Raw genomic sequence first — 21,105 nt, forward strand, 5'->3', positions numbered from 1 at the left:
GTGACACAGCTGTGGAGACTCAAAAACATGCTACTAAACAACCAATAGATCAGTGATGAAATTAGAGGAGAAATCAAATCATATCTGGAGACAAATGAAAACAAAAATACACCATACCAACTCATATGGGATGCAGCAAAAACGGCCCTGAGAGGGAAACTCATAGCAATACAGGCCCACCTTAACAAACAAGAAAAAGCCCAAATACCAAACTCAAACTGTGTCTAACAGAATTAGAAAAGAAGAACAAACTAAGCCTAAAGTCAGCAGAAGTAGGGAAATAATAAAAATCAGAGCAGAAATAAATGAAATGGAAATCAAAAAAACAATAGAAAGGATCAATGAAACAAAGAGCTGGTTCTTTGAGAAGATAAACAAAACTGACAAACCCTTAGCCAGGCTCACCAAGAAAAAAGGAGAGAGAGTCAAATAAATAAAATTAGGAACGATAAAGGAGAAATTACAACAGATACCACAGAAATATAAAAGATTATAAGAAAATACTATGAAAAACTATATGCCAACAAATTAAGAAATGGATGTATTCTTAGACTCACACAACCTCCCAAAACTGAATCAAGAAGAAATAGAGAACCAGAATAGACCAATCACAAGTAAAGAGATTGAAACAGTAATCAAAAACCACCCCCAAAAATAAAAGTCCGGTACCCGATGGCTTCTATGGAGAATTTTATCAAACATTCAAAGATTTAATACCTATCCTTCTCAAACTATTCCAAAAAATAGAGGAAGATGGGACACTTCCCAAAGCATTCTACGAGGCCAACATCACCCTGATACCAAAGCCAGACAAAGACAATGCTAACAAGGAAAACTACAGACCAATATCCCTGATGAACATAGATGCAAAAATCCTTAACAAAATTTTTGCAAACCGAATACAGCAATACATTAAGAAGATCATACACCATGATCCAGTGGGATTTATACCAGCGACATAGGGATGGTTCAATATCCACAAATCAATCAATGTGATACATCACATTAACAAAAGGAGGAATAAAAACCATATGATCATCTCAATAGATGCAGAGAAGGCATTTGACAAGATCTGACATCCATTTATGATAAAATCTCAACAAAATGGGTATAGAAGGAAAGTACCTTAATATAATAAAGGTCATATATGACAAACCCACAGCCAACATCATACTCAATGGGGGAAAACTGAACTCCATCCCTCTGCAAAGAGGAGCAAGACAAGGGTGCCCACTCTTGCCACTCTTATTCAACACAGTACTGGAGGTTCTGGTCAGACCAATTAGGCAACAAAAAGGAATAAAAAGAATCCAAATAGGCAGTGAAGAAGTGAAACTCTCGCTGTTTGCAGATGACATGATCTTATATGCAGAAAACCCTAAAGAATCCATTGGAAAACTATTAGAAATAATCAACAACTACAGCAAAGCTGCAGGGTACAAAATCAACTTACAGAAATCAGTTGCATTTCTATACGCCAACAACGAATTAACAGAAAGAGAACTCAAGACAATCCCACTTAAAATTACAACAAAAAGAATAAAATATCTAGGAATAAACTTAACCAAGGAAGTGAAAGATCTATACAATGAAAACTATAAGACATTGTTGAGTGAAAGCAATGATGACATAAAGAAATGGAAAAATATTCCATGCACTTCAATTGGAAGAATAAGCATGGTTAAAATGTCCATACTACCTAAAGCAATCTACAGATTCAGTGCAATTCCAATCAGAATCCCAAGGACTTTTTTCACAAAAATAGAACAAAGAATACTAAAATTCATATGGGGCAACAAAAGACTGCAAAGCTAAAGGAATCCTGAGAAAAAAATAGCAAAGCCGGAGGCATCACAATCCCTGACTTCAGAACATACTACAGAGTGATAGTAATTAAAAGAGCATGGTACTGGTACAAAAACAGATACACAGATGTATGGAACAGAATTGAAAGCCCAGAAATAAAACCTCACATCTACGGGCAGCTAATCTTTGACAAAGGAGCTAAGAAAATACAGTGGAGAGAGGAAATTCTCTTCAATAAATGGTGCTGGGAAAACTGGACAGCCACTTGCCAAAGAATGAAAGTAGACAATCTTCTTTCGCCGTACACAAAAATTAACTCCAAATGGATCAAAAACCTGAAAGTGAGACCTGAAACTATAAAACTCCTGGAGGAAAATATAGGTAGTACACTACTCATCATCAGCCATAAAGGGATCTTTTCGAATTGCATGTCTACTCAGACAACAGAAACAAAAGAAAAAATAAACAAGTGGGACTTCATCAGAATAAAGAGCTTCTACAAGGCAAATGATGCTAAAATCAAAATGAATAGGCAACCCAGCAGCTGGGAAAAAATATTTGCAAACCATATATCCAACAAGGGATTAATCTCCATAATATATAAAGAACTCACGCAACTGAACAATAAAAAAACAAACAACTCGATCAAAAAATGGGCAGAGGAAATGAACAGACACTTCCCCAAAGAAGATATACAGATGGCCAATAGGCACATGAAAAGATGCTCAACATCACTAATCATCAGGGCACTGCAAATCAAAACCACACTAAGATATCATCTTACACCCGTTAGAATGGTTATAATCACCAAGACAAAAACCAATGAATGCTGGAGAGGCTGTGGAGAAATGGGAACCCTAATCCACTGCTGGTGGGAATGCAAACTGGTGCAGCCTCTATGGAAAACAGTATGGAGATTCCTCAAAAAGTTAAAAATAGAAATACCATATGATCCAGCTATCTCACTACTGGGTATCTACCCAAAAAACCTGAAATCAACAATCCAAAGAGGCTTATGCACCCCTATGTTCATCACAGCATTATTTACTAAAGCCAAGACATAGAAGCAACCTAAGTGTCCCTCGACTGATGATTGGATAAAGAAGATGTGGTATATATATACCATGGAACACTACTCAGCCATAAAAACAGACAAAATTGTCCCATTTGTAACAACATGGGTGGAGCTGGTGGGTATCACGTTAAGCGAAATAAGCCAGAAAGAGAAAGACAAACAGTGCATGATTTCAATCATACGTGGAAGATAAACCAACACAGGGACAGATAGAACTGTTTGGTGATTACCAGGGGGCCAGGCGGTGGGCAGAAGAGGTGGAGGGATGCATTTATATGGTGACTGACAAACAATAACGTACAACAAAAATTTCAAAATAAAAATAAGTATTGTTAAATGTAAACATTTACTTAAAAATAAAACACTATACAGAAGTATGACAAACAAAATGCTGTACATATTTAATGTGCACAACTTGATGAGTTTGGAGATAAGTATATACTTGTGAAATCATCACCACAATTTATGCCATAAACATGAATGATCACTGAATGAATGAATTCTTTCTTGCTCTGGCCTCCGAGTCAACTGGAAGGAGAGAGCAGAGCACATGGAGTAGGGTGGGGCAGTGTGAGGCAGTGGGAAGAACATGGACTCGGGGGCCAGACCAACGCTTTTCTCATCCCAGCTCTGTCACTAGTGTGACCTTGGATGGGTCACTTCAGCTCCACATCTCAGTTTCTTTATCAGCATGATGGGAGAAATGGACTTGCCCTCTGGACTGTTGCAAGGATTAGAAATTAGATCAAGTGCCTGGCACAAGGTAGGTACTCAACAGATCACAACTATGATTAAAGTTAATATATTAATTCAAAAAAGATGCCTAATGTCCAGCAAGTGGTGAATGGATAAATAAAATGTAGTATATCCATACAGTGAAGATTATTTGGCAATAAAAAGGAAGGAGGTATTGATCCCTGCTATGACATGGACGAACCTTGAAAACATATGCTAAGTGAAAGAAACCAGTCACTAGAGACTGCATCAAATATGATTCCATTTATATGAAATGTCCAGATGAGGCAAATCTCTAGAGGCAGAAAGTAGACTAGTGATTCCTAGCGCTAGGGGGATGAGGTAGTGAGTGTGAATGGGTAAGGGGTTTCTTTATCGGGTGACGAAAATTTTCTAAAATTGATAGTGATTGTACAACTCTGAATGTACTGAAAACGATTGAGTTGTATACACTTTAAATGGTTGACTTGTATGTGAATTACATCTCAACAAAGCTGTTATTAAAAAAAGATGTCTGGATTCCTCAGGAAGTGCAGAGAACACTTAGATCCAGAGAGAGAGAAGCACAGCCATGTGCACAGCCCCCTATTTCTGTTCCAGGAGCCGCCTCCGGCAACTTCTTCCTCAAATGGGACCAACTACTCTTTCAAAGGAGAAAGCAACCAAGAAGGGTTTCACAAGTTTTGGTCTCACTCAGCAACAGGCTCCCATTGCAATCCTTCTCTCCAGCTACCAACCTCAGCAGAGAGAACCTGGAGGCAAATCTGCCCCCTCCACAGGCTGCGGTGCCAGGCAGGGCCTCCCCTGGGGCAAAAGACACTTCCATGAGGAGGAGAGTGCCTGCCATTTAAAGAAAAGCCGACAGCATGAATTAGGAACTTTGTGCGACAATCTCTTTCCATCAGCCCCATTTTACAGATGAGGAGAGTTAGGCTCTGAGTGGCAAGTTATGTCCAAGATCATCCGACTGGCGCCTTGTGGAGCTGATATTTCAATCCAGATCTGTCTGACTCCTAAGCTCACGTTCGTTTTAGATGTTACCTTTTCTTTACATTCATTCTTATGTCAGAGACGTACGGTGGTTGTAAAACAGATTGCATGAAATGAAGAAAATAAAGAACTGCATGAAAAAGAATATCACCATTAGTTGCACTGCTCAGAGATGACCGTGGTTAACACCTTGGCATGTTTCCCCCTAGTCATGTGACTGCGTGTCACATGCTCTCATAAAGTTTTCTTTGTCGTCAAATAGTCGTCAAAAACATGATTGTAAGCGGCTGCTTACAACCCCATCTTAAGGCTATGTCACACCTTATTTATCCCCCACTCACCCTGTCCTGCGGGCTCCCCCCACTCACATCCGGGGATGCTGGGCCCACCCCTTCTGTTTCCCCTCTGCTGCCTGAGCCGGGGTCCCACCTGACAGTGAACTGTGAGAGCAGCCTAGGTCAGCAGACCGGAGAGTATGCATAGTGATAGAACTCAGGGCCCAGATGTTGCCGAAGAGCCACCTTGAGAGGCTCTAGGGAATGATGTCCATCCATTAGTCATCATCCATGAATCTGGCGCTACCTGTTCTTCAGCCAAAGGTGTTGGCTGCCTCCTTTCCAGGGGCTGTGGACCCTCTTCCCCAAATTCAAAGCTTGGGGCAACGACCCCAGTGGCTATTCCTGGAGCTCCTCTTCCTGCCAGCCCCCAGGGGATAGATGATCCCCAAATGCGTTGAGTGTGACTCTGGGGCACAGAGAGGGTGCCTCCTCTAACATTCTTTGGGAAGGACACTGCATCCAGCTGTCAAGGCACAAGCTCTGGTCCTTTGTTTTGCAACGAGCATTTCCTAGGTGGGACATGTCTGACCACTCTCTGGCACACTGCAGCCCACATTCCTGCCCACAGTGGGACTAACTCACTGGCAGGGTTATTAAATCCAGGACCACAGCTTTCAGTAACATCAGCCACCAATCCAGGGGTTTCGACTTTCTTTATTTCTAACCCCAAATGTCTGCTCATAGGCCCCTCAGCATTCCATTTCCTGGGTCCAGTGTTCCCTCCCAGGCCTGAAAGCTGACTCAAGCAGGAGGCACATGGGAAAGGCTCTGGGCTTTGCAGGCACTGAGTGGCTGTGTGACATTGAAGAAACCCTTAATCATGTGGTGCCTTGGTTTCCTCCTCTGTAATGGAGATAATAAGTACCACGGGGGCTTGTGAGGAGGACTAGAGAGAACATTTGAGAATGAGAGGTAGAGGCAGCTTGCTCTGCAGCTGGACTGTCCAAGACCAGCTTCCAGCTCTTCCTTGCACAATCTCTGGGACTTAGATTCATGGTGCCTCAGTTTCTTCATCTGTAAAATGGGGATAACAGTAGGAAGACATCATGGAGTTGCAAGGATTAAGTGAATTAATGAATGTAAATCACTTCAAATAGCACATATAAACCACCCGGCATGCAGCAGGCAAGCGGTACGTGGCTGCTAATGTTATCAGTACCATCTGTGATTCCCTGGGGTGGGGGGACAGGCAGAGCAAATTGTGCCCATATTTCACTCCTCATGGAGCCTGGAATGTCACCGCCTTGGTTCAGGATGGAAACCACCCTACAAACATTTGCCCAAGCTTGTTCCTGTCTAACAGAGCAGCACAGATTCTCTTGTATTGTTTAGAATGGGAAAACTTCAAAGGCAAAAAAATGACTTTCTAATTATCCAAAATTTTAAGCCAAAGTCAATGAAAAATATCAATCTTCATATTCAATTTTTGTACTACTCTATTTTTCCAGCAGTCAATGCGGAAAATCCGAGAGCACAGAAATGTCAATCACCAGGGGCAGGGCTGTGTATTCCTTCATTCTGGAGATACGGGCTGAGGCCAGAGATGGCTGGGGCTGGAAAAGAGCGTGGACAGGCAACCCTGCATCTTCTTCTCAAGTTCTCAGGCTGCACATCCTTGACCAAGTCATAGCCTCTCATTTGCCTTCATTTTCTCACCTGAAATGTGGGTTATGGAGCCCACCTTAGAGAGTAGTGAGGGTAAATGAGGTTCCACATGAAAAGCCCTTGGCCCTTGCACACAGTAGGTCCTTAATTAAGAGCAGCTATTAATTTTTATTATACACACAAAATCACATTAAATCTCAAGTGCACCATTTAAAAGCGAACCAGTTTAATATTCCTTGCTTGGAATGCATCCCACCCAACTCATAGTTTACTCCTACAGTTCCTTCACCTCTCTGCTCAGACCTTTCTTCCTAGTCTGTTAACTAGAACAGGTTTTCAAAGCACCAGGCACCTCTCCCAGATAGAGCTTATCACAGTTGCAGTCTTACATACTATGAAAAAAATTTAATGTGTGTCTACCATAAGGCTTGGAACTCCATGTGGGCAGTAACTGTATCTTTTGTTACCCACTATCCTGAGGCTTCCCACCTGATCTGGCACAGGACGAAGGCTCAAGGTATACTGGATATATAAGGGACACACACACACACACACACACACACACACACAAACACACAGAGAGATGTGGAGAGAAACACAGAGAGAGACACAGAAAGAGACACAGAGAGAGAAAGTGAAGGAAACAAGGCAGGCAGGCAGGCAGGCAGGAAAGAAAGAGAAAGAGAGAGAGAGAGAGGGAGGGAGGGAGGGAGACAGAGAGAGAGAAAGAAAGAAAGAAAGGAAGGAAGGAAGGAAGGAAGGAAGGAAGGAAGGAAGGAAGAAAGAGAAAGAAAGAAAGAGGGAGGGAAGGAGGGAGGGAGGGAGGAACGGAGAAAGAAGGACAGAAAGAGGAAGAAAGAAAGAAAGAAAAAAGAAAGAAAGAAAGAGAGAGAGAAGGGACTAAGGGAAGGAGGGAAGGAAGGAAAGAGCCTCTTTAACTCTCCACCACTCTGAGATATGTTTCCACACTCACATGCACTTGCTTGCAGAAACTGCAGGATGACTTGAGCCAGGAGGCCTTGGAGTGGATTGAGGTATTTCTGAGGGTGTCATGTTGGGGCAGGGCTGGAAGGATGGGTGGTATGAGTCATAATGCTGTCGCCTTAAAGCTGGCCAACAGAACATGGCCTGTTTAGGAGGAAGACCCTGAGGTACCCAGCCCCCCGCCCCCTGTGGGTCCCCCCAGTCATCTCCAGGAGCCTTCCTGGGGCCTGACAGCAGCTGCTGCAGGGATGGTGTGTGGCCAGCAAACCTGAGGCCCGTTACGCCAATAATTACAGGCAAGCCCACCTTTCTCATTCATTGCCAAATCGACGAGTTGGCTTACATTCCTAGGCCCTCACTGCCTAAGCACAAACTTTCCCTGCTGTGTTGGTGAGAGCCCCATGTCTGGGCTCTTCCCACCAATTGAATCTCCAAACACAGCTCTGAGCTTCCAGCTGGGGAGGGCAGAGTTATAACTCCAGGTGCTTATGACTTGGTTCCTTTATGGGTGTGGGGCTGTGACTTGTCCCACACAGCAATGAGTATGTGGAGGAGGCTCAGAAAATCTCTCCTTGTGATACCAGCTCAACACAAGGTTGACATACGGGAAGCCATATTGTAGAAAAGAAACCATATTGTAGCTTTGAAGGACTGCTGACTAACTAACCCAGCTGGATATGCACCCTCCAGGAGATATACACGCTCTGTAGACTTTATGGCCCCTCTCAGCTATGACAAGTTGATAACTTTGTTCTTTTGAGTTCCTTAGGAATGTGATGATCCCCAGGCAGAGTCTATGCCGATGGTCATCATCTATGATAACTTAAAGATCTGAGTATAGGGTGTTGCTCTTGTCTCTGATGCATATCCAGTAAAACAAAAGATTATCAGAAACTAAGACCAGATGCCTCCCTTACCCAGAGACCTGTCCCCTGTATAACCGGCCTGTAGTCTTTGTTCTGCAAGATGGTTCTTTTGGACATTAGGCAGCCTTCTTTCCCCAGGCTAGCAAGCTGAATAAAACCCTTTCTCTCCTACCACCTTGCCTCTCGACTATTGGCATGTCATGCGGTGGGCAGACAACACCACTTGGGCCGTAACACTCGTGGATGACGGATAAATTAGAGTTCTCTTTCAAGTTCCATCATTTGGTAGTACGTGAAATTTGGACTATCACTTAACCTGTCTGAGCCTTGCTTTCTCTATTCCTAAAATGGGGATAATATTCAGGATTGTTTGTTTGTTGAGGATCTACCATGTGTCAGGCACTTAGATTATTGCACAACCACCTTCACAGCACATCCTCCCCAAAACCTGTGAGGTTGTCATCCTTCACTTAACTCCCAGATGGGCGAATGGAGACTGGGAGATAACGTACCTGCCGAGGTGGGCCAGCTCACGAGTGGCAGAGGCAGGAATGGAGCCAGTCTCCTTTTAATTCCAAGGATCACCTTCTTTATGCCTCCCATGTCACCACCTGCCCCACTAACTTACAGGGTTGCCGTGAGTGTCACTTACATTAGAGAATGAATGTCAGTGTTTTCCGCTAGCTATTCACCACCATGGGGAGAGAGGTATGGAGCATGAGAGTGCAGGCTCTCCATTCAAATCCTTGCTCTGATGCTTACCTGGCAAGTAACTTAACCATTCTGACCTTAAGTCTTTTCACCTGTAATTTATGGATGACAATGGTACTTGCCTCACAGAGCTGTTTAGAAGATTAAATGATATGGAGCACCTAGCACATGGAAAATACTTCCTAAATACTAGCTGCTGCTGTTGTTGTTATTGTTCAAATTCCTGCCTAACATCTCATTTCAGGAAACATCTGCCCAGCTCAGTCTGTGGCACTCTTCAACAAGAAATTCTTTTCGTCATTCACTCACTTATTCGGCAGACATTAATTGAGCCCCCAATGTGTTTCCAGAACTGTGCCTGTACCAGAGATACACAGGTGGGAAGGCCTTGGTCTACTGAGGAAACAAAACCAGAAGAAAGCTGCAATGAGATGGGACAGGGGACCAGGTAGAGATAAGCCCCGATTAGGCTCCTTTTTATCTCTCTCTGGGAGAAGGAGGGCAGGAATCAAAGAAGCGGCAATCCTTGGCTGAGAGAGGTGAAGAGAAGGGGTAAGCACAGTGGTTAGGGAGGAAAGAGCATTGTGGGCAGATGAAATGAAATGTACAGAAGCACGCAGGCCTGAGGCTCATGGCATGTTAGGGAAATAACAACGTGTTCAATGTGATTGGAGCACAGTGTGTGCGTGTGCATGCGTGTGTGTGTTTTTGGGGAGCGGAGGTTGTAGAGCAGTAGGTTTCAACCGGGGGTGATTTCGCCCCTGAGACGATATATGGTAATGTCTGGAGACATGTTCGATTGTCACAACCTGGGGAGAAGGTACTGCGGGTATCTAGTGGGTAGAGGACGGAGATGCTGCTGAACACCCAACAATGCACAGGAGGGCCCCCACAACAAAGAAGTATCCAGTCCATGATGTCAATAGTGCTGAGGCAGAGGTACGTAGGCACCAGATCATGAAGAGAGTATTTAGCCAAGAACAAGAAGAAGTATTTGAAAAGTGCTGGTGTGATTAGTTCTGGGTTTTAGACAACTCATTTTGGCAGCCTGTGGACAACGCCTCAGAGGTGGGGGAAGGTGGTAAGACTGGAGGCAGGGAAAGTAATTTCGGAGCCATCGAAATAATCCAGGTGAAATATGGTCACCAACTGATTAGGAGAGAGGCGGAGGAAATGGGGATGGGTGGGTAGACAAGGTGGTAAAGAAAGAGCACTATGACTTATGGATGTGTGGGTTATGGAGCAGGGCGGGTGAAGGATGGCCCCAGAGTCCTGGCTTGGGGGTCTGTGTGGAAGGGGATGATTTCTTCTAAGAAACTGACCACAAGGAGAACAGCAGGTTTGTGTAGGTGTGTGTGTGTGTGTGTGTGTGTGTGTGTGTGCTTGTGTATGTGTGCGTGTGTGTGGTGAGTACATTCTGACGTGTTGAACTCATGATGCTTTTGGGACATCCAAGTTGGGAAGCATAAGCCTGGGTGGCTGTATATGTGAGTCTGCAGCTGGGTACCAGATGTGGTGAGGAGCAGGTCTGGGGCTGGAGTTTGGCAATGATCAGCATATATCTGGTAGTTTCAAACACGAAGGGAGATGAGATAGCCCTTGGAGACTGTGTAGAGTTAGGAAAAAAGAGCACCAAGAGATGAGATGATTACCAATATTTAACTTTCCAGAAGAGGAAGAGGAGCTCAGCAGCCCCAAACTGGGAAGAAATGACTAGAAAAGGTGCTTAGAAAAGAGACAGCTTTGAAAAAGGAGGAAGTGAAGAGGTATCATGCATGAGGGAGGTCAAGTAGGATAAGAAGTGAAGAGTGTCTGTTGGGTTTGGCAATTGGGTGGTCAGTGGGGACCTTGGTAAGAGCAGTTTCTGTGGAGCAACGGGTGAGCAGAAAGCAGATCACTATGGTGTGAGGAGTAAGAGGGGGTGGAGGAACTGGCGAGCAAGTCTACACCATTCGTTGGAGGAGCTTGGCTTTGGTGCAAAGCAGAGAACCACCTCATTCTTTGACTTAACCTCTGGGAAACACCAAATCATCCATGTCCTGGCACAAATTCCAGCAGTACCAGGCCCTGGTTTGGCCCTTAGAAGTGCTTCCCACTTCTCCTCTGTCTCTCTGATCCTGTCTGTCAGTCCTTCAGAGCCGAGTCCAAGGAAGGGAATTCCTCTTCAAGGAATCCCTCTCTGCCTGCCCTTGCCCTTAATGTGACTGTGGTAGCACTGAAAGTTTGTATCCTCCAGTTTTTCTGAGTTCTATCCTTCTAAGTGTCCACTCAATACAGGGCCTTGTCTTAGTGACTGACTAATAGGTTCATTCTGTTTGTCTTGCTTTATCAGCTACATTAAGTCTCCTGGAGAGTAGAGACTACTTCTGAGTATTTGTTGAATGAATGAATGTATGATCCAGAGCACAGAGCCTGGCCCAGGATCATGCCTGTGGCAGTTGAGACTCAGAAAAATACCTGTAGAATCAAAATTAATGGACTTACACTCTGACCTAAACTCAGCTGGACTTTCTCCAGTGGGTAAAGTTCAAGTTGATTAACCAATTGAATAATCTTCTTTACGCTTTTTAAAAAGATATATTTGGATTTATTACTATTATTATTATTATTGCTGGGAAATATTTGCCCTGAGCTAACATCTGTTGCCAATCTTTCTCGCCTTTTTTCCTTTCTCCCCAAAGCCCCAGTACAGAGTTGTGTATTCTAGTTGTAAGTCCATCTAGTGCTTCTATGTGAGCCTCCGCCATAGCATGGCTACTGACAGATGAGTGATGTGGTTCCACACCTGAGATCCAAACCCGGGCCACTGAAGCAGAATGCGCCAAACTTAACCACTAGGCCATCAGGGCTGGCTCAATCAATTGATTAATTAATTTAACATATAATTAAAAACTCTACCCAATGATCCGGTTCGAGTTCTAGGCAGCGAACAAGAAAGACAAGGTCCCTGTTCTCGTGGAGCTTTATTCCTAATGGTGGAGACAGACGATAAACAAGAAACTAATAAATAAGCAAGATCATATCATTTTGGTAAATGCTCTGATGGAAATAATGGGACGATGTGGAACAAAGTAACTAGACATGAGAGTGGGATGAGTGAGCTTCTTTATTTAGAAAGAGTTCTCAGAGAAGGCTTCTCTGAAGAGGTGACCTTTGAGCTGAGACCTGCAGATGAGAAGGAACCAGTACAAAAGCTCTACCTTGGCCAATGGAGCTGAAACCTGTATGACAAGTGTCACTCATACTGGTGAGGTTGGATAAGTAGACAAGAGCCAGACCATAGAGGGCCTTGCAGGCAGTGGTAATGAGTTTGATTGACTGCTAGAGCAGAAGGAAGACGTTGAATGAGAAACATGGGGATAATGGGCTCTGCTGTATGTTATCCAACTTGACGACTTGGGCTAAGGAGGCCGCAGCAGAGGTGAAAAGAAATAGATGGACTGGGGATATATTGAAGGCAGAAGGTGGGGCGGAGGGAGGCATTGACTATGTGTACCTTCCACCTCTGCTGTATGTACAGGGTCTCTGGGAGAGGAGGTGCCTGGAGGGGAAGGAGGTGTCTGGGGGGAAAGGAGGGTAACCTCATGGAGGGCGCAGGAAGAGCACTGAATTGGGAATCAGGATCTGAGTCCAGTCCAGAGCACTTTCCACATCTGAGACATGGAGACTGGACAGGGTCATCTCTAAGGGCCCTTCCAGCGCTAGTATTCTTGGTCTGTGTCGATCGTTGGGGCAGCCAAATAGAGAAGTGTCTGAGGAGCTGTTGTTGAGGCTGATTTCACAGAGCAACGGTCCAGGTCTCTATCTCCCTGGTTGCTGACCCTTGAATGATGTTAGGCCTTTGACCACCTCTTATCTGCCCCACAGGGATGTTGGCCAAGCCCAGTCAGCAGGCAGCTGATCAGCCCTGAAGGCCTGGTCCCTGAAGTCTATTACGTCTCTGAGGGCCGAAATTGGAACTAGAAGTGACTTCCCAGCCTGTTATGGTCTGATGGGAAGGGTAGTCGGACCTCTGCCTTGAATTGAACCACTCTTTTCTTCTGTCCATATTTGCTGATCTGCTGTCCCTGGGACGTTTCCCAGGAGATCCTCTAGCCCATTCCTTTGGGACACTCCCCTGTGTCAATCCACCCTGCCCTCTCCCACCAACCGCACCAACTATAAATTTCATCCTGGGAAGGAATTGGGCCTTGAAGGCTGTGTTATTTTTCTCTGCTGCATGACAAATCGACACAAATTTAGGGACTTCAAACAACACACATTTATTAGCTTAAAGTTCTATAGGTCATAAGTGAGCACAGCATGGCTGGGTTTTCTGTTCAGGGTCTCACAAGGCTAAAATTAAGATGTTGCTGGGCTGTGGTCTCATCCAGAGTTCAGGGTCTTCTTTCAAGTTCACATAGTTGTGGCAGAATTCTGTTCCTTGCACTTGTAAGACTGAGGTCCCTGTTTCCTTGCTGGCTGTCAGATGCAGGGGCAGGCGGGCGCTCTCAGGTCCTAGAGGCTCCCCACATTCCTTCCACGTGGCCCCCTCCATTCTCAAAGCCAGCAATGGAGAATCTCCCTCAGGTTGAATCCCCTTCATGTGTGCAATCTCTGACTTCAGGAAGAGCTCAGTTCCTTCCAAGGGCTCCACTAAAAACGTCAGACTCACCGATAATCTCCCTTTCTTAAAGTCAGCTGTGCCATATAACACAACACAACCACAGGAGTAAAATTATGTCATATTCACAGTCCCAGGGACTGTGCAGCATGTGTACATGGGGATGGGGGAAGGATCTTGGGGGGCATCTTATAATCCTGACTATCTCAAGGGCCAAGCAGGACTTTTTTGGTGAAGAGGGTTGGAGGTCATTCCTGGAAATCTGAGAACAAATCATCCAGTAAACTTAGAGTTCCTTTAGCCTTTTGGAAGCCCATAAAAGAATCTCATGGAAGGTTTGGACCCTCACCCTAGGAACATCACATCCTGTGTTGTCTATGATTGTAGAGTCCATGGTACCTTGAGATCATTCAACATTTTCAGGTTGATAAACCCTGGGGCAGGGTGTGGGGAGGGATGTGGGTAGGGGTGAGGGCTAAACAGTGTGAGCTGGGTGTGTGGAGCTGCAGAGCTTCCTACCTTCAAGCTGCTGTGTGTTGGTCATGGGAAGGAAGTAAACTTGAGTTCCTTGGTATTGGCCACCATCATCAAAGTGAACTGTGCCAAGTGCCCTGTGCACAGATGTTGACACATTGTTTAGCAGCCTACACTTGTGGCAGGGCAGACCCCCCAGTGCAAAGTCTGCCCCTGGACAGGCTGCATCAGGGCTACAGCAAGCTCCCCCATGAACCCAAGTTGGGATGAGTCCCTGAGAATGAGATTAGGAAAGACGAAATGCAAGCGTGGTCTCTTGGGATCCTCCATGGGAGTGCTGATATGGAAATGGGTAACTGAATCTCTTCAGGGACATCTAGGTGCTAAAGCTACTTTGGGGCCAGAAAAGTGAATCCTAAGACTCAGGATCTTGCAGTATTGATTTCGCACTTCTTGGGGGAAGAGGGCAGGCCTGAGGCTGGAGTAGAAATGATGTGTCTCAGGTCTCCTTGCTCAAAGGCACTGGACACCAAGACCTCAAGCTTTTTTTTCCTGTTAAAAATCCAGGTCTACTGAGCACACTGTAGCTTGTGATACAAGGAGAGCATGTGCTGATCAGAGGGCCCAGGCCAGTGGGCCCCTTGTGGGTATAGGTCAAGCTAAATTGTGTCACTGGGACCAGATATAGACATTGGTGTCCTGAGAGTTTGATTGATGTGGGTTCAGCCCCAAATACCTTGATCACTTCTGGGCCTAGTAACATAAGTAGCTGTCATTTGTTGAGCAATAATTAAATGGCAGTTCCTGTGCTAAAGGCTGCATCAGTCAGGGATCTTAGTGCAGGCAAATGAAACTCTCCCTGGCTGATCTGAGTAGAAAAATGAATTCATTAAAAGGAAGTGGAGTGGTTCATAAAATTACAGGAAGGGCTACAGAACCAGACTTGGGGCCAAAACCAGGCCACAGGACAGGTCTGGGGAGAACCCTACTGCCGCTGCTGCCATTTAGACCTTGTGGCTGGCATTGTGGGGCTTGGATCTTGGATCCGCCTTCTAACACTGTGGCCCCTACAGCCCCAGGAGAGAGAGAGGTCTTCTTGGCCGCCTTTTTGGTCACTAGCTCCAGATTCAAAGACTTGAATGGATACTTCTATATGATAGAGTCTAGTCATGTGCCTTAGCTGTAATGGAGGTGGGGAACCTATTTGGCACTTTCATCTTCAATAATTAGAGGCCTGCTCCACACCAAGATCCATAGGAAGAGGAATTCCAGAAACCTCAGGAAGGTGGGGAGGGAGCAGGCAGCTCACAGCATGTCCACTACATATGCATTATCTCTTTCGTACCTCTGACTACTTAGTGAGGTAGGTGTTGTTATCCACACTTTATGAATAATGGTAATGAGGTACAGAGAGGTTAAAGAACTTGTTCAGGATCACACACTATCAAGTGGTAGACACTAGATTCAAACCTGGACTGTCAGACTCCAGAAGCCCCACTTGCAGACACTGCTCAATACCTCCACTATATGCTCATACGTGGAATTTCTAGGGTCGCTAAGCTGTGGATTTCAGACAGTGGATTGTGTGACATAAAGGAGAGACTTCCCTTGGGATGGGAGCGCCTGAGCATCCAACTGGCCTCCAAGAATCAGCTCTGTCTTGTCATTGACTGTAGTAGCTCTGTCCAACATGCAAAGTGGTCCTGCAGGGAGGGCCTAGGAATGAGAGTGAGCAGAACCCAGCTCAAAGCTTCTGTCTGTGTTCTTGCTGAATGTATTTCCCTGACTTCTGGTTCTGTCTCCTTAAGTCAGTGGCTACAGAGGAAGGATATTTCCATTCCTTGGCTTAAGATGGGTTGTATTCTTCCCTGATTGTCCCTCTCCTTTCCAATGTGTACACTGTGAACTTTGGTTATGAAGGAAAGGACACTGTCCTGTGCATGTGCCAAGGTCACCGCACCTACACACCTTTGCTCCTGCTGTTCTTTCCACCTGGAATGCCCCTGTTTCCTTCCCTTCTATTCATCATCAATACATCCAGATGAGAGTCAGCTTCTTGTTTCCATGGAGCTTTCATTTCTACAAGCTGTAAAGCAGTACGCAACTTTGTAAAAGTGTTCTTACTTACAAGTACTTTTGTTTCCAAAGGAGAATCTCTAAAGACTGTAATTGATCAAATGATATGAGCACTTTTAATTTTAATAGATATTGGCAGATTCATTTCCAAAATTTCTGTGGCAGTTCACATTCCCACCAGTAAAGCAGGAGAGCTGTGCATCTTGGAAAATCTCCCAAGGAGATTTTGAACTGCAGCCCAGGATAAGAACCAATGGCTCAGAACTATCTCAAAATGGCCCCTACTTTCCTAAAAGAGGTGACAAGAGAGAGGCTGGGGGCGAATGAGTGGGTTCCCCAGGGAAGTGAAGAAATGATTCTTATCAGCCCTCCTACCTCCCTCAGGCTGTGGCAAACCCTCCTTCCTCTGGGGAGCTTCCTCCAAGGCCCCTATATAAAATGTCACTGTGAGATGAAGCAAAGGAGCATCTGAGCTTTGGGAATTCCTCAGGATCCAGGAAGACTTCTGGGCAGGTAAGTGCTTTCTCTGTAGTAGTGGAGCTGGTTCCAAGTAAATGTTCAATTGCCTGGGAGGTGCCTGGCCTGGGCTGAGAGGTTCTGGAGGGCTGGCTAGGATTGTGTGCGGCTTTCAGGTTGCATGGGCGACGGCAGGGACAGCAATTCTCATCCTCTGCCTTTCACATTCCTTCTGAGGTGTGTGAAAGCTCTCCTTGGCTGGGGAAGGCAGATGCACATGTGGCTTTTTGAGCTTTGAGGAGGGAACCCATTTTCTAAGTGCTGTGTGTTCCTAGGAAGGCCAATAATCATTGTTTCTTGATGCTCTTTGTTTCATAGACTCTGAGGGGCCCATTAAGCACAAACAAATAAAAGTAACATTCCCTTCTTCACATTCAGGTCCACAGGAAAGCCAACTTTGGCTGCTCCTCATGGTCGCTTCATTCTATTCAGACAGCGGTCCTAGCATCCTGGAGCCTCACGGGCTGGGCTCAGCATTAGATTTTCTGGCCCATCCTGACTTCTCTTCATGCCTACTCTTTCTCCACCTCACTCCCGTGGTCCCCTAACGGTGTGGTTGTGGGGTGCGTGTGTGTATGACAAACTGTGTTCTCCGTTGCAGGACAGAGCCAAGATGAGACTCCCCCTACTTCTGGCTCTTCTATTTGGGGCAGTTTCAGCTCTTCATCTGAGTAAGTCTCCTTGGCCTTCAGTCTTTCTCTCTCTCCTTTGCTCCCTTCTATAGTACGTAGGGTCAGAGTCACAAAGCCACCTCCTTCTCTGGTCGTCCCCTATCTCAGAATCTTTGCATTTAAAGGAGCAGGGACTCTCGAGCCTGGAGTTAAAGGGACTCCTCAGGGGATCTGTATATCTGCAGTCTTGGTTCTACTATGACATTCTCAATTTTGTCCTTTCTACATAATGCTAGTGATGATCACAATAATGGCTTCCTTTCACTTTGAGCTCACTGAGTGTACTGGGCTAAGCATTTTCTATGCATCATCGCCTTGAATCCTCATAACATCCCCATGAGGAATGCAGTAGTGTATACCCATATCACAAACGAAGCAAAGCTAGTAGATGATGGATTTGGTACCCAAACCTACAACTGCCTGATGCTAGGTCCTTGCTCTTCACACCATGACCTCATATGGGAGGCTGGGTTGTCCTCCTGGAGGCTTGGTTCCAGGTTCCTCTGTTTCCAAGGCTGAGCACCCTGGTGCCTAAGGGCGAGGTGGGAACTGTCCGCGGTGCTGAGGAGGAACAGGGAGAGATGTGAGGGAGGAGTATTTGAACTTTCTCTCTGCCAGGGACTGAAACGTCCAACTTTGAGAACACCTTGGGAGAGGCGACCCTACCTCAGGATGGGGAGATGCCCAAACGTGTGGCAATAGAGGCTGCTGTGGAGGGACTGATGCTGCCAGAGGAAGAGGAGGAAGGGTGCTCTGGAAGTGAAGACGCCCCTGAGGAAGAGGGGGCTGTCCAGTCTGTCTCAGCCCTAGGTGAGGTGGACAAGGATTTTCAGTGCCCCAAGGAAGAAGATACAGTAAAACTGGTGGGCATCCCTGGATGCAAGACCTGCGGCTTAGTTCTTGTGAAGAAGGCGAGGAGGTTTAAGGAAGCTCAGGTGAGTGGCCTTTGGCTGAGGCTGAGGCCTGGGGTGGGGAAGAGGGCAGGGAGGGCATGTCTCCAGCCTCTACGTCACTGGTTGTTTTCCTCACTGAGGACTCTGGGGGTGTCAGCAGGGGCTGAGCACTGCAGAGGTGTTAGAGATGGGTAAGAGGGGAAAGAGGTAACTGTGGAGACTTAGAGTCCCTGGGCCAAGGTCATGTGAATTCCTGTGAGAGGTCACTACATTTTCCCTTTTATCCCGCCTTGTAGTATACTTGCCGGAGGTGCTACCGGGGCAACCTTGTCTCCATCCACAACCGCCACTTTAACAACCGCGTCTGGCGCTCAGTCAGAGGCATCAACCGGGCTCAAGTCTGGATTGGAGGCGCAGTCACACGTGCAGTAAGAGCGGTCCCAGCTCTAAGTGGGGAGCACCTCCTGACCCCAGTCAGTGCTCAGCTTGCTTTAGATTTGTCTTTGCTTCTGCTGTATGATCCCTTGAAGAATTAGGGATAGATGGACACCTGGGCAAGACACCAAGGGGGCTGCCTAGGCATTGGGAACAGCCAAGGATTTAGAATGAGGAGGTTTGGGTTCAAGTTCTGCTCAGCCTCTGACCGTCTCTAGGATGGGGTTGAAACTCTCGTCCCACCCCTTGTTAGGGCCAGAAGGACGAGTGTGTCACAGGGATGCATAGAATGTGATGGTGATGGTTACTGTGGATCAACATTTCAGTTCACACAGTATCCATCATGGTCCAGCAGTCAAGGCAAATGCCTGGAGGACAGCAGGAGTACCAGACAGGGACAGTTCCACCTCTGCCTACCTGCCTTCCCTTTGCCTCAAGCTCCAGCCCACCTTCTCCCCTCCTCTCTCCTCTAGGGTCACTGCAGGCGCTTCTACTGGATGGACGGGAGTGCCTGGAACTTTTGGTACTGGGCTCGCGGCCAGCCTGCTGCCTATGGTGGCCACTGTGTGTCCATGTATACCCAAGGTGAGGTGGGAGTGGGGATGAAAGAGGAAAAGGTCTGGGAGATAGGAGGGGCTCGTGGAGGAGGTGCTAGGAACTGCTGGACCCTCCGAGGGAGAGGCCTCCTGGAACTTTAAACTTCATCTCCACTGGAGTGTGGGGTGGGGAGGGGGAAAGACCCAACTGGGGCTGAGTCAGAGGAAACAAGAGGCTGAAGGCCACTTCCTGTTCTGCCTTCACAGGAGGCCGCTGGAGACGATCTTCTTGCAACAGGTCGCTCCCCTTCATCTGTTACCACTGAGCTGGACCCAGCCAGGAGTTCAAAGCCGCCTCTCCTGGGCTGCTGCCTCCCCTCCCTTGGCTGCTGCCCCTTCCTCCATCCCCCACCCCCGCCCAGCAATAAAATTGCTTTCTTGAAACTGATTTCTTTTTCCTCTCATCATTGACCCACTCTGCTTAGCCCCACTCACGAACTTTCTGCCCTACAATGACTCCCCACTCCACTGTCTGTCATGAAAGTTAGTACTCTCAAGGAGGATTGAACATGGGGTGGAGTCCGTGGGGTCTTCCTGAACACAGAAGAATGGGCTCGGCTAGCTCTTCCTAGCACACCCAATTACCCGGCACCTGTGTACAGGTGCTGCCAGGACCCCACCGAACTCTCTCGAACCTTTCAAGGTGGACACTCAATATACTGGCCTTTTTTCTCCACTATAGACTGTGGTCGCCTTAAAGTACAAGGAAAGGAACATGTCCTGGGAACAGTTGACACCTCTCAGGAGTGGGCGTATGAGCACCCCAGTCCTTGCCCCTCAGGTGGAATAATTCTAAAGCATGTACTAGGCACTGTTTCCCAGGGGGATTAACTTCCAGTTCCCACTGAGGTAGCTGGCTTTACATCACACGTTTTCTTGTGAATTCTTCTCCTCCCTACCAGCGCCCTTGCACTTCCCAAATAAATTTGCACACAAATCCTTGTCTCATGGTCTGCTCCTGGGGAAACCTAATATCAGACAACCTGCTATATGTTTAACTCTTTATAAGGCCTGGGAATGCGATAGGACACAGCTCCCTGCCGTTCGGGAACATAGTTATTTATAACACAAGCACAACAATATCTACTAATTGTTACCGCTTATTGCATACCCACAAAGTACTCCATGCTGTGGTAGCCACCTTACATAGATTATCTTGTGTGATCAATAATTATTATCCCATTTTACAGAGCCAGGCTCAGAGAAGTTATGACCCATTAAAAGATTTGCCCGAGGCTGTACATCTAAACGCGATGAATGATGTGATTTGACTATCTGCTCCAGACCATGTTCTTTTAACTGTTGTGATTCCATGGCTGGAAGCATTGTCTGCTATTCCCTCCAGGACATGATCAGATGGGGATGCAATAGGGAGGCACGATGGACTCTATTACCCTTCAGTTCATGTTGGGGCATAGGACTACAACCTAGCTGGAGATGAGGACGTCCCAATCAGAAGTGAAGAAGGAAGGCATTCTGAACCCTCTCTTCACTAGAGAGATGAGCCAAAACTAAGGATTCAACACCCTGAAGCCCCTCTCCTCCAGGCCCCCTCAAATTCAGAGAATTACAGAAGGGACCAGGGTCACAGAGAGAGGTAAATCAAGACCTTTCATTTTTTGAGTATGGCCCAGATAGGAGAAGCTACTTGCTCAAGGTTGCACAGTAAGTTGAGAAAGAGATCAAAATCAAACTTAGGTCCATTGTAATATTGTAACTGTTCCATGATAG

The 21,105-nt window shown here is 46.3% G+C and overlaps 2 protein-coding genes across 2 annotated transcripts in view; both read left to right on the top strand.

Moving 5' to 3' along the window:
• SSRP1 (structure specific recognition protein 1) overlaps positions 1-21,105 on the top strand; it is a 205,995-nt gene that overhangs the window by 131,960 nt on the left and 52,930 nt on the right. The gene's annotated exons all lie outside the window — the stretch shown is intronic.
• On the top strand, positions 17,376-19,665 carry LOC131395065 (bone marrow proteoglycan-like). Its single transcript, XM_058526866.1, has 5 exons — positions 17,376-17,450; positions 18,069-18,385; positions 18,640-18,771; positions 19,252-19,363; positions 19,582-19,665. Exons 1-5 carry the CDS (start codon positions 17,393-17,395, stop codon positions 19,638-19,640), a joined length of 678 nt encoding a protein of 225 aa, XP_058382849.1. The 5' UTR covers positions 17,376-17,392; the 3' UTR covers positions 19,641-19,665.

The sequence above is a fragment of the Diceros bicornis genome, chromosome 31, assembly GCF_020826845.1.
Source record: "Diceros bicornis minor isolate mBicDic1 chromosome 31, mDicBic1.mat.cur, whole genome shotgun sequence".
Classification (NCBI taxonomy): domain Eukaryota; kingdom Metazoa; phylum Chordata; class Mammalia; order Perissodactyla; family Rhinocerotidae; genus Diceros; species Diceros bicornis.